At 52.6% G+C, this 14592-nt stretch overlaps 1 protein-coding gene across 1 annotated transcript in view; it reads right to left on the bottom strand.

Annotated features, from left to right (window-relative positions):
* Positions 1 to 14179, bottom strand: part of LOC140107033 (protein inscuteable homolog) — a 77569-nt gene extending 63390 nt beyond the window's left edge. The window contains exons 1-2 of the mRNA XM_072131595.1: positions 13991 to 14179; positions 11618 to 11796 (exon numbers count right to left, since the gene is read on the bottom strand). Of these exons, the coding sequence (XP_071987696.1) occupies positions 11618 to 11796; positions 13991 to 14018 (207 nt within the window). The 5' untranslated portion in view covers positions 14019 to 14179. The remainder of the gene's footprint in view (positions 1 to 11617; positions 11797 to 13990) is intronic.
* Between the last annotated feature and the right edge of the window lie 413 nt (positions 14180 to 14592).

Below are 14592 nucleotides of genomic sequence, written 5' to 3'. Positions count from 1 at the left end.
TCTCTCCAGGGACAGTACATAACACTGGCTGCAGAGAGCACAGAGCACAGCAGTGTGAGGTCTGATTACACATCTCTCCAGGGACAATACATAACACTGGCTGCAGAGAGCACAGAGCACAGCAGTGTGAGGTCTGATTACACATCTCTCCAGGGACAGTACATAACACTGGCTGCACAGAGCACAGAGCACAACAGTGTGAGGTCTGATTACACATCTCTCCAGGGACAGTACATAACACTGGCTGCACAGAGCACAGAGCACAGCAGTGTGAGGTCTGATTACACATCTCTCCAGGGACAGTACATAACACTGGCTGGACAGAGCACAGAGCACAGCAGTGTGAGGTCTGATTACACATCTCTCCAGGGACAATACATAACACTGGCTGCAGAGAGCACAGAGCACAGCAGTGTGAGGTCTGATTACACATCTCTCCAGGGACAGTACATAACACTGGCTGCACAGAGCACAGAGCACAGCAGTGTGGGGTCTGATTACACGTCTCTCCAGGGACAGTACATAACACTGGCTGTAGAGAGCACAGAGCACAGCAGTGTGAGGTCTGATTACACATCTCTCCAGGGACAGTACATAACACTGGCTGCAGAGAGCACAGAGCACAGCAGTGTGAGGTCTGATTACACATCTCTCCAGGGACAGTACATAACACTGGCTGCACAGAGCACAGAGCACAGCAGTGTGAGGTCTGATTACACATCTCTCCAGGGACAGTACATAACACTGGCTGCACAGAGCACAGAGCACAGCAGTGTGAGGTCTGATTACACATCTCTCCAGGGACAATACATAACACTGGCTGCAGAGAGCACAGAGCACAGCAGTGTGAGGTCTGATTACACATCTCTCCAGGGACAATACATAACACTGGCTGCAGAGAGCACAGAGCACAGCAGTGTGAGGTCTGATTACACATCTCTCCAGGGACAGTACATAACACTGGCTGCACAGAGCACAGCAGTGTGAGGTCTGATTACACATCTCTCCAGGGACAATACATAACACTGGCTGCAGAGAGCACAGAGCACAGCAGTGTGAGGTCTGATTACAAATCTCTACAGGGACAGTAGATAACACTGGCTGCAGAGAGCACAGAGCACAGCGGTGTGGGGTTTGATTACACATCTCTCCAGGGACAGTACATAACACTGGCTGCAGAGAGCACAGAGCACAGCAGTGTGAGGTCTGATTACACATCTCTCCAGGGACAATACATAACACTGGCTGCAGAGAGCACAGAGCACAGCAGTGTGAGGTCTGATTACACATCTCTCCAGGGACAATACATTACACTGGCTGCAGAGAGCACAGAGCACAGCAGTGTGAGGTCTGATTACACATCTCTCCAGGGACAATACATAACACTGGCTGCAGAGAGCACAGAGTACAGCAGTGTGAGGTCTGATTACACATCTCTCCAGGGACAATACATAACACTGGCTGCAGAGAGCACAGAGCACAGCAGTGTGAGGTCTGATTACACATCTCTCCAGGGACAGTACATAACACTGGCTGCAGAGAGCACAGAGCACAGCAGTGTGAGGTCTGATTACACATCTCTCCAGGGACAATACATAACACTGGCTGCAGAGAGCACAGAGCACAGCAGTGTGAGGTCTGATTACACATCTCTCCAGGGACAATACATAACACTGGCTGCAGAGAGAACAGAGCACAGCAGTGTGAGGTCTGATTACACATCTCTCCAGGGACAGTACATAACACTGGCTGCACAGAGCACAGAGCACAGCAGTGTGAGGTCTGATTACACCTCTCCAGGGACAGTACAGAACACTGGCTGCAGAGAGCACAGAGCACAGCAGTGTGAGGTCTGATTACACATCTCTCCAGGGACAGTACATAACACTGGCTGCACAGAGCACAGAGCACAGCAGTGTGAGGTCTGATTACACATCTCTCCAGGGACAATACATAACACTGGCTGCAGAGAGCACAGAGCACAGCAGTGTGAGGTCTGATTACACATCTCTCCAGGGACAGTATATAACACTGGCTGCACAGAGCACAGCAGTGTGAGGTCTGATTACACATCTCTCCAGGGACAGTACATAACACTGGCTGCAGAGAGCACAGAGCACAGCAGTGTGAGGTCTGATTACACATCTCTCCAGGGACAGTACATAACACTGGCTGCAGAGAGCACAGAGCACAGCAGTGTGAGGTCTGATTACACATCTCTCCAGGGACAGTACATAACACTAGCTGCAGAGAGTACAGAGCACAGCAGTGTGAGGTCTGATTACACATCTCTCCAGGGACAATACATAACACTGGCTGCACAGAGCACAGAGCACAGCAGTGTGAGGTCTGATTACACATCTCTCCAGGGACAATACATAACACTGGCTGCAGAGAGCACAGAGCACAGCAGTGTGAGGTCTGATTACACATCTCTCCAGGGACAGTACATAACACTGGCTGCACAGAGCACAGAGCACAGCAGTGTGAGGTCTGATTACACATCTCTCCAGGGACAGTACATAACACTGGCTGCAGAGAGCACAGAGCACAGCAGTGTGAGGTCTGATTACACATCTCTCCAGGGACAATACATAACACTGGCTGCAGAGAGCACAGAGCACAGCAGTGTGAGGTCTGATTACACATCTCTCCAGGGACAATACATAACACTGGCTGCAGAGAGCACAGAGCACAGCAGTGTGAGGTCTGATTACACATCTCTCCAGGGACAATACATAACACTGGCTGCAGAGAGCACAGAGCACAGCAGTGTGAGGTCTGATTACACGTCTCTCCAGGGACAGTACATAACACTGGCTGTAGAGAGCACAGAGCACAGCAGTGTGAGGTCTGATTACACATCTCTCCAGGGACAGTACATAACACTGGCTGCAGAGAGCACAGAGCACAGCAGTGTGAGGTCTGATTACACATCTCTCCAGGGACAGTACATAACACTGGCTGCACAGAGCACAGAGCACAGCAGTGTGAGGTCTGATTACACATCTCTCCAGGGACAGTACATAACACTGGCTGCACAGAGCACAGAGCACAGCAGTGTGAGGTCTGATTACACATCTCTCCAGGGACAATACATAACACTGGCTGCAGAGAGCACAGAGCACAGCAGTGTGAGGTCTGATTACACATCTCTCCAGGGACAATACATAACACTGGCTGCAGAGAGCACAGAGCACAGCAGTGTGAGGTCTGATTACACATCTCTCCAGGGACAATACATAACACTGGCTGCAGAGAGCACAGAGCACAGCAGTGTGAGGTCTGATTACACATCTCTCCAGGGACAATACAGAACACTGGCTGCAGAGAGCACAGAGCACAGCAGTGTGAGGTCTGATTACACATCTCTCCAGGGACAATACATAACACTGGCTGCAGAGAGCACAGAGCACAGCAGTGTGAGGTCTGATTACACATCTCTCCAGGGACAATACATTACACTGGCTGCAGAGAGCACAGAGCACAGCAGTGTGAGGTCTGATTACACATCTCTCCAGGGACAGTACATAACACTGGCTGCAGAGAGCACAGAGCACAGCAGTGTGAGGTCTGATTACACATCTATCCAGGGACGATACATTACACTGGCTGCAGAGAGCACAGAGCACAGCAGTGTGAGGTCTGATTACACATCTCTCCAGGGACAGTACATAACACTGGCTGCAGAGAGCACAGAGCACAGCAGTGTGAGGTCTGATTACACATCTCTCCAGGGACAATACATAACACTGGCTGCAGAGAGCACAGAGCACAGCAGTGTGAGGTCTGATTACACATCTCTCCAGGGACAGTACATAACACTGGCTGCACAGAGCACAGAGCACAACAGTGTGAGGTCTGATTACACATCTCTCCAGGGACAGTACATAACACTGGCTGCACAGAGCACAGAGCACAGCAGTGTGAGGTCTGATTACACATCTCTCCAGGGACAGTACATAACACTGGCTGCACAGAGCACAGAGCACAGCAGTGTGAGGTCTGATTACACATCTCTCCAGGGACAATACATAACACTGGCTGCAGAGAGCACAGAGCACAGCAGTGTGAGGTCTGATTACACATCTCTCCAGGGACAGTACATAACACTGGCTGCACAGAGCACAGAGCACAGCAGTGTGGGGTCTGATTACACGTCTCTCCAGGGACAGTACATAACACTGGCTGTAGAGAGCACAGAGCACAGCAGTGTGAGGTCTGATTACACATCTCTCCAGGGACAGTACATAACACTGGCTGCAGAGAGCACAGAGCACAGCAGTGTGAGGTCTGATTACACATCTCTCCAGGGACAGTACATAACACTGGCTGCACAGAGCACAGAGCACAGCAGTGTGAGGTCTGATTACACATCTCTCCAGGGACAGTACATAACACTGGCTGCACAGAGCACAGAGCACAGCAGTGTGAGGTCTGATTACACATCTCTCCAGGGACAATACATAACACTGGCTGCAGAGAGCACAGAGCACAGCAGTGTGAGGTCTGATTACACATCTCTCCAGGGACAATACATAACACTGGCTGCAGAGAGCACAGAGCACAGCAGTGTGAGGTCTGATTACACATCTCTCCAGGGACAATACATAACACTGGCTGCAGAGAGCACAGAGCACAGCAGTGTGAGGTCTGATTACACATCTCTCCAGGACAATACATAACACTGGCTGCAGAGAGCACAGAGCACAGCAGTGTGAGGTCTGATTACACATCTCTCCAGGGACAATACATAACACTGGCTGCAGAGAGCACAGCAGTGTGAGGTCTGATTACACATCTCTCCAGGGACAGTGCATAACACTGGCTGCAGAGAGCACAGAGCACAGCAGTGTGAGGTCTGATTACACATCTCTCCAGGGACAATACATAACACTGGCTGCAGAGAGCACAGAGCACAGCAGTGTGAGGTCTGATTACACATCTCTCCAGGGACAGTACATAACACTGGCTGCAGAGAGCACAGAGCACAGCAGTGTGAGGTCTGATTACACATCTCTCCAGGGACAATACATAACACTGGCTGCAGAGAGCACAGAGCACAGCAGTGTGAGGTATGATTACACATCTCTCCAGGGACAATACATAACACTGGCTGCAGAGAGCACAGAGCACAGCAGTGTGAGGTCTGATTACACATCTCTCCAGGGACAGTACATAACACTGGCTGCAGAGAGCACAGGGCACAGCAGTGTGAGGTCTGATTACACATCTCTCCAGGGACAATACATAACACTGGCTGCAGAGAGCACAGAGCACAGCAGTGTGAGGTCTGATTACACATCTCTCCAGGGACAGTACATAACACTGGCTGCAGAGAGCACAGAGCACAGCAGTGTGAGGTCTGATTACACATCTCTCAATGGACAGTACATAACACTGGCTGCACAGAGCACAGCAGTGTGAGGTCTGATTACACATCTCTCCAGGGACAGTACATAACACTGGCTGCACAGAGCACAGAGCACAGCAGTGTGAGGTCTGATTACACATCTCTCCAGGGACAGTACATAACACTGGCTGCACAGAGCACAGAGCACAGCAGTGTGAGGTCTGATTACACATCTCTCCAGGGACAATACATAACACTGGCTGCAGAGAGCACAGAGCACAGCAGTGTGAGGTCTGATTACACATCTCTCCAGGGACAGTACATAACACTGGCTGCACAGAGCACAGAGCACAGCAGTGTGAGGTCTGATTACACGTCTCTCCAGGGACAGTACATAACACTGGCTGTAGAGAGCACAGAGCACAGCAGTGTGAGGTCTGATTACACATCTCTCCAGGGACAGTACATAACACTGGCTGCAGAGAGCACAGAGCACAGCAGTGTGAGGTCTGATTACACATCTCTCCAGGGACAGTACATAACACTGGCTGCACAGAGCACAGCAGTGTGAGGTCTGATTACACATCTCTCCAGGGACAGTACATAACACTGGCTGCACAGAGCACAGAGCACAGCAGTGTGAGGTCTGATTACACATCTCTCCAGGGACAATACATAACACTGGCTGCAGAGAGCACAGAGCACAGCAGTGTGAGGTCTGATTACACATCTCTCCAGGGACAATACATAACACTGGCTGCAGAGAGCACAGAGCACAGCAGTGTGAGGTCTGATTACACATCTCTCCAGGGACAATACATAACACTGGCTGCAGAGAGCACAGAGCACAGCAGTGTGAGGTCTGATTACACATCTCTCCAGGGACAATACATTACACTGGCTGCAGAGAGCACAGAGCACAGCAGTGTGAGGTCTGATTACACCTCTCTCCAGGGACAGTACATAACACTGTCTGCAGAGAGCACAGAGCACAGCAGTGTGAGGTCTGATTACACATCTCTCCAGGGACAATACATAACACTGGCTGCAGAGAGCACAGAGCACAGCAGTGTGAGGTCTGATTACACATCTCTCCAGGGACAATACATAACACTGGCTGCAGAGAGCACAGAGCACAGCAGTGTGAGGTCTGATTACACATCTCTCCAGGGACAGTACATAACACTGGCTGCAGAGAGCACAGAGCACAGCAGTGTGAGGTCTGATTACACATCTCTCCAGGGACAGTACATAACACTGGCTGCAGAGAGCACAGAGCACAGCAGTGTGAGGTCTGATTACACATCTCTCCAGGGACAGTACATAACACTGGCTGCACAGAGCACAGAGCACAGCAGTGTGAGGTCTGATTACACATCTCTCCAGGGACAGTACATAACACTGGCTGCACAGAGCACAGAGCACAGCAGTGTGAGGTCTGATTACACATCTCTCCAGGGACAGTACATAACACTGGCTGCACAGAGCACAGCAGTGTGAGGTCTGATTACACATCTCTCCAGGGACAATACATAACACTGGCTGCAGAGAGCACAGAGCACAGCAGTGTGAGGTCTGATTACACATCTCTCCAGGGACAGTACATAACACTGGCTGCACAGAGCACAGAGCACAGCAGTGTGAGGTCTGATTACACGTCTCTCCAGGGACAGTACATAACACTGGCTGTAGAGAGCACAGAGCACAGCAGTGTGAGGTCTGATTACACATCTCTCCAGGGACAGTACATAACACTGGCTGCAGAGAGCACAGAGCACAGCAGTGTGAGGTCTGATTACACATCTCTCCAGGTACAGTACATAACACTAGCTGCAGAGAGCACAGAGCACAGCAGTGTGAGGTCTGATTACACATCTCTCCAGGGACAATACATAACACTGGCTGCAGAGAGCACAGAGCACAGCAGTGTGAGGTCTGATTACACATCTCTCCAGGGACAGTACATAACACTGGCTGCAGAGAGCACAGAGCACAGCAGTGTGAGGTCTGATTACACATCTCTCCAGGGACAGTACATAACACTGGCTGCACAGAGCACAGAGCACAGCAGTGTGAGGTCTGATTACACCTCCCTCCAGGGACAATACGTAACACTGGCTGCAGAGAGCACAGAGCACAGCAGTGTGAGGTCTGATTACACATCTCTCCAGGGACAATACATAACACTGGCTGCACAGAGCACAGCAGTGTGAGGTCTGATTACACATCTCTCCAGGGACAGTACATAACACTGGCTGCACAGAGCACAGAGCACAGCAGTGTGAGGTCTGATTACACATCTCTCCAGGGACAGTACATAACACTGGCTGCACAGAGCACAGAGCACAGCAGTGTGAGGTCTGATTACACATCTCTCCAGGGACAATACATAACACTGGCTGCAGAGAGCACAGAGCACAGCAGTGTGAGGTCTGATTACACATCTCTCCAGGGACAATACATAACACTGGCTGCAGAGAGCACAGAGCACTGCAGTGTGAGGTCTGATTACACATCTCTCCAGGGACAATACATAACACTGGCTGCAGAGAGCACAGAGCACAGCAGTGTGAGGTCTGATTACACATCTCTACAGGGACAGTACATAACACTGGCTGCAGAGAGCACAGAGCACAGCAGTGTGGGGTTTGATTACACATCTCTCCAGGGACAGTACATAACACTGGCTGCACAGAGCACAGAGCACAGCAGTGTGAGGTCTGATTACACATCTCTCCAGGGACAATACATAACACTGGCTGCAGAGAGCACAGAGCACAGCAGTGTGAGATCTGACATCTCTCCAGGGACAATACATAACACTGGCTGCAGAGAGCACAGAGCACAGCAGTGTGAGGTATGATTACACATCTCTCCAGGGACAATACATAACACTGGCTGCAGGGAGCACAGAGCACAGCAGTGTGAGGTCTGATTACACATCTCTCCAGGGACAATACATAACACTGGCTGCAGAGAGCACAGAGCACAGCAGTGTGAGGTCTGATTACACATCTCTCCAGGGACAATACATAACACTGGCTGCAGAGAGCACAGAGCACAGCAGTGTGAGGTCTGATTACACATCTCTCCAGGGACAATACATAACACTGGCTGCAGAGAGCACAGAGCACAGCAGTGTGAGGTCTGATTACACATCTCTCCAGGGACAATACATAACACTGGCTGCAGAGAGCACAGAGCACAGCAGTGTGAGGTCTGATTACACATCTCTCCAGGGACAATACATAACACTGGCTGCAGAGAGCACAGAGCACAGCAGTGTGAGGTCTGATTACACATCTCTCCAGGGACAATACATAACACTGGCTGCAGAGAGCACAGAGCACAGCAGTGTGAGGTCTGATTACACATCTCTCCAGGGACAATACATAACACTGGCTGCAGAGAGCACAGAGCACAGCAGTGTGAGGTCTGATTACACATCTCTCCAGGGACAATACATAACACTGGCTGCAGAGAGCACAGAGCACAGCAGTGTGAGGTCTGATTACACATCTCTCCAGGGACAGTACATAACACTGGCTGCAGAGAGCACAGAGCACAGCAGTGTGAGGTCTGATTACACATCTCTCCAGGGACAGTACATAACACTGGCTGCAGAGAGCACAGAGCACAGCAGTGTGAGGTCTGGTTACACATCTCTCCAGGGACAATACATAACACTGGCTGCAGAGAGCACAGAGCACAGCAGTGTGAGGTCTGATTACACATCTCTCCAGGGACAGTACATAACACTGGCTGCAGAGAGCACAGAGCACAGCAGTGTGAGGTCTGATTACACATCTCTCCAGGGACAATACATAACACTGGCTGCAGAGAGCACAGAGCACAGCAGTGTGAGGTCTGATTACACATCTCTCCAGGGACAATACATAACACTGGCTGCAGAGAGCACAGAGCACAGCAGTGTGAGGTCTGATTACACATCTCTCCAGGGACAGTACATAACACTGGCTGCAGAGAGCACAGAGCACAGCAGTGTGAGGTCTGATTACACATCTCTCCAGGGACAATACATAACACTGGCTGCAGAGAGCACAGAGCACAGCAGTGTGAGGTCTGATTACACATCTCTCCAGGGACAGTACATAACACTGGCTGCAGGGAGCACAGAGCACAGCAGTGTGAGGTCTGATTACACATCTCTCCAGGGACAGTACATAACACTGGCTGCAGGGAGCACAGAGCACAGCAGTGTGAGGTCTGATTACACATCTCTCCAGGGACAATACATAACACTGGCTGCAGAGAGCACAGAGCACAGCAGTGTGAGGTCTGATTACACATCTCTCCAGGGACAATACATAACACTGGCTGCAGAGAGCACAGAGCACAGCAGTGTGAGGTCTGATTACACATCTCTCCAGGGACAATACATAACACTGGCTGCAGAGAGCACAGAGCACAGCAGTGTGAGGTCTGATTACACATCTCTCCAGGACAATACATAACACTGGCTGCAGAGAGCACAGAGCACAGCAGTGTGAGGTCTGATTACACATCACTCCAGGGACAATACATAACACTGGCTACAGAGAGCACAGAGCACAGCAGTGTGAGGTCTGATTACACATCTCTCCAGGGACAGTACATAACACTGGCTGCAGAGAGCACAGAGCACAGCAGTGTGAGGTCTGATTACACATCTCTCCAGGGACAATACATAACACTGGCTGCAGAGAGCACAGAGCACAGCAGTGTGAGGTCTGATTACACATCTCTCCAGGGACAATACATAACACTGGCTGCAGAGAGCACAGAGCACAGCAGTGTGAGGTCTGATTACACATCTCTCCAGGGACAATACATAACACTGGCTGCAGAGAGCACAGAGCACAGCAGTGTGAGGTCTGATTACACATCTCTCCAGGGACAATACATAACACTGGCTGCAGAGAGCACAGAGCACAGCAGTGTGAGGTCTGATTACACATCTCTCCAGGGACAATACATAACACTGGCTGCAGAGAGCACAGAGCACAGCAGTGTGAGGTCTGATTACACATCTCTCCAGGACAATACATAACACTGGCTGCAGAGAGCACAGAGCACAGCAGTGTGAGGTGTGATTACACATCACTCCAGGGACAATACATAACACTGGCTACAGAGAGCACAGAGCACAGCAGTGTGAGGTCTGATTACACATCTCTCCAGGGACAGTACATAACACTGGCTGCAGAGAGCACAGAGCACAGCAGTGTGAGGTCTGATTACACATCTCTCCAGGGACAATACATAACACTGGCTGCAGAGAGCACAGAGCACAGCAGTGTGAGGTCTGATTACACATCTCTCCAGGGACAATACATAACACTGGCTGCAGAGAGCACAGAGCACAGCAGTGTGAGGTCTGATTACACATCTCTCCAGGGACAATACATAACACTGGCTGCAGAGAGCACAGAGCACAGCAGTGTGAGGTCTGATTACACATCTCTCCAGGGACAATACATAACACTGGCTGCAGAGAGCACAGAGCACAGCAGTGTGAGGTCTGATTACACATCTCTCCAGGGACAATACATAACACTGGCTGCAGAGAGCACAGAGCACAGCAGTGTGAGGTCTGATTACACATCTCTCCAGGGACAATACATAACACTGGCTGCAGAGAGCACAGAGCACAGCAGTGTGAGGTCTGATTACACATCTCTCCAGGGACAATACATAACACTGGCTGCAGAGAGCACAGAGCACAGCAGTGTGAGGTCTGATTACACATCTCTCCAGGGACAGTACATAACACTGGCTGCAGAGAGCACAGAGCACAGCAGTGTGAGGACTGATTACAGTACATAACTCCGTGCAGGCTGTGGGGTGACACCGGATGATTGAGGGATCTGTTCCGGTGATGTCTCTTCCAGTCACATGACATTTGGGAAGTTTCCGGAAAGTAAACTCTGTGACCCGTGAGCCCTGGTGTGGTTTGGGACGTGTCATTATGTGGCGTCGCTGTCACTCATAAACAACATTTAGTAAATGGAGGCAAAAAGCTGCGGCAAATCCCGCAAGGTCTGGTCCTAAGCAGATGCAGGAGACGCGTCATTAGCGAGGCGCCACCTCAGGGCTCTCTGATGACTGAAGGTTTTCATCACTATAATCATCAGATCTCACATGCAGCGTGATACGGATGTGATTGCGAGGTTTATAAATGTGTCAATTACACGGAGTAATTACAGCGAGCGCCAGCCCTGATGTCATTCCCTATAGGAGGAGACGCAGCCGGACCGCACTCACCTGATCCCGAGCGTACGACGAGTTAACCCTTTGCCTGTCTGCACAGGCGCCGAGCAGAACCTTCACGGCGTCCATGTGCAGCAGCATCTCACAGGCCATCGAGTCGTAGAAGGTGATATTAGCCAACGCTGCCGAGGCCAAGAGGCACACCTCCCCCCCCGACGCCTCGTCACACAGCCCTGCAGAGACACAGAGGGGGCGTGACCAGGGTGTACAGGGGCGGGGCGTCACACAGGGTGTACAGGGGCGGGGCATCACACAGGGTGTACAGGAAGGGGCGGGGCATCACACAGGATATACAGGGGCGGGGCATCACACAGGATATACAGGCAGGGGCGGGGCATCACACAGGATATACAGGGGCGGGGCATCACACAGGATATACAGGCAGGGGCGGGGCATCACACAGGATATACAGGGGCGGGGCATCACACAGGATGTACAGGGGCGGGGCAACACACAGGATATACAGGCAGGGGCGGGGCATCACACAGGATGTACAGAGGCGGGGCATCACACAGGATATACAGGGGCGGGGCATCACACAGGATATACAGGGGCGGGGCATCACACAGGATATACAGGGGCGGGGCATCACACAGGATATACAGAGGCGGGGCATCAAACAGGATGTACAGGGGCGGGGCATCACACAGGATGTACAGGGGCGGGGCATCACACAGGATGTACAGGGGCGGGGCATCACACAGGATATACAGGAAGGGGCGGGGCATCACACAGGATATACAGGCAGGGGCGGGGCATCACACAGAATATACAGGCAGGGGCGGGGCATCACACAGGATATACAGGGGCGGGGCACCACACAGGATATACAGGCAGGGGGCGGGGCATCACACAGGATATACAGGCAGGGGACGGGGCATCACACAGGATATACAGGCAGGGTGCGGGGCATCACACAGGATATACAGGGGCGGGGCATCACACAGGATATACAGGGGCGGGGCATCACACAGGATATACAGGCAGGGGGCGGGGCATCACACAGGATATACAGGCAGGGGACGGGGCATCACACAGGATATACAGGCAGGGGCCGGGGCATCACACAGGATATACAGGCAGGGGACGGGGCATCACACAGGATATACAGGCAGGGGGCGGGGCATCACACAGGATATACAGGCAGGGGACGGGGCATCACACAGGATATACAGGCAGGGGACGGGGCATCACACAGGATATACAGGCAGGGGGCGGGGCATCACACAGGATGTACAGGGGCGGGGCATCACACAGGATATACAGGCAGGGGACGGGGCATCACACAGGATATACAGGCAGGGGACGGGGCATCACACAGGATGTACAGGGGCGGGGCATCACACAGGATATACAGGCAGGGGACGGGGCATCACACAGGATATACAGGCAGGGGACGGGGCATCACACAGGATATACAGGCAGGGGACGGGGCATCACACAGGATATACAGGCAGGGGACGGGGCATCACACAGGATATACAGGCAGGGGACGGGGCATCACACAGGATATACAGGCAGGGGGCGGGGCATCACACAGGATATACAGGGGCGGGGCATCACACAGGATGTACAGGGGCGGGGCATCACACAGGATATACAGGGGCGGGGAATCACACAGGATATACAGGCAGGGGCGGGGGATCACACAGGATATACAGGGGCGGGGCATCACACAGGATATACAGGGGCGGGGAATCACACAGGATATACAGGGGCGGGGCATCACACAGGATGTACAGGGGCAGGGCATCACACGGGATGTACGGGGGCGGGGCATCACACAGGATATACAGGCAGGGGGCGGGGCATCACACAGGATATACAGGCAGGGGCATCACACAGGATATACAGGGGCGGGGAATCACACAGGATGTACAGGGGCAGGGCATCACACGGGATGTACGGGGGCGGGGCATCACACAGGATATACAGGGGGCGGGGCATCACACGGGGTGTACAAGGGGGGCCTCAGACAGGATGTACAGGGGCGGGGCATCACACAGGATATACAGGCAGGGGCGGGGCATCACACAGGATATACAGGCAGGGGCGGGACATCACACAGGATATACAGGCAGGGGCGGGGCATCACACAGGATATACAGGCAGGGGACGGGGCATCACACAGGATATACAGGCAGGGGCGGGGCATCACACAGGATATACAGGCAGGGGCGGGGCATCACACAGGATATACAGGCAGGGGCGGGGCATCACACAGGATATACGGGGGGCGGGGCATCACACAGGATGTACAGGGGCGGGGCATCACACAGGATGTACAGGGGCGGGGCATCACATAGGATATACAGGGGGCGGGGCATCACACAGGATATACAGGCAGGGGGCGGGGCTGTGACTCACTTAGCAGAGCTGTGATGATCTCCTCCATGTTCTCCAGGAAGGTGCTGAGATGTTGGGTGGCAGTGAGGTGCGGGGATGTGATTTGCGCTATCACTGCGGCGGCCTCGGCTCTCGTGGCTTCTGGTTGGGTCTCATCGGTCAGGATTTCTGTGAGACATAAGATTCCGTCCACCTGGAAAAGTTACAAATGTCAAAATGAGGAAAGGAAAATGTTACATCTCATATCAACTCCATTCACATGAAAAGAAACCTCTCTCCCTCCTCCATGGAGCAGAAGCCCGGGAGGAGATGTGAGAGTCTCCTGAGGTGAGCGGCCCTCACTGCTGAGTATCTGGAGCAGTGTAGCAGGAAGTGGACATCATCCTCGGTGGCCTTCTGGTCCGGTCTGTAGTGTCTCCGGGTACGGGGCCGGTCTGTAGTGTCTCCGGGTACGGGGCCGGTCTGTAGTGTCTCCGGGTACGGGGCCGGTCTGTAGTGTCTCCGGGTACGGGGCCGGTCTGTAGTGTCTCCGGGTACGGGTCCGGTCTGTAGTGTCTCCGGGTACGGGGCCATTCTGTAGCGTCTCCGGGTACGGGGCCGGTCTGTAGCGTCTCCGGGTACGG

Source organism: Engystomops pustulosus, unplaced genomic scaffold (genome assembly GCF_040894005.1).
Source record: "Engystomops pustulosus unplaced genomic scaffold, aEngPut4.maternal MAT_SCAFFOLD_99, whole genome shotgun sequence".
NCBI classification, from domain to species: domain Eukaryota; kingdom Metazoa; phylum Chordata; class Amphibia; order Anura; family Leptodactylidae; genus Engystomops; species Engystomops pustulosus.
The sequence above is the reverse complement of the archived record's forward strand: the minus strand, read 5'-3'. Positions and strand labels throughout refer to the sequence as shown.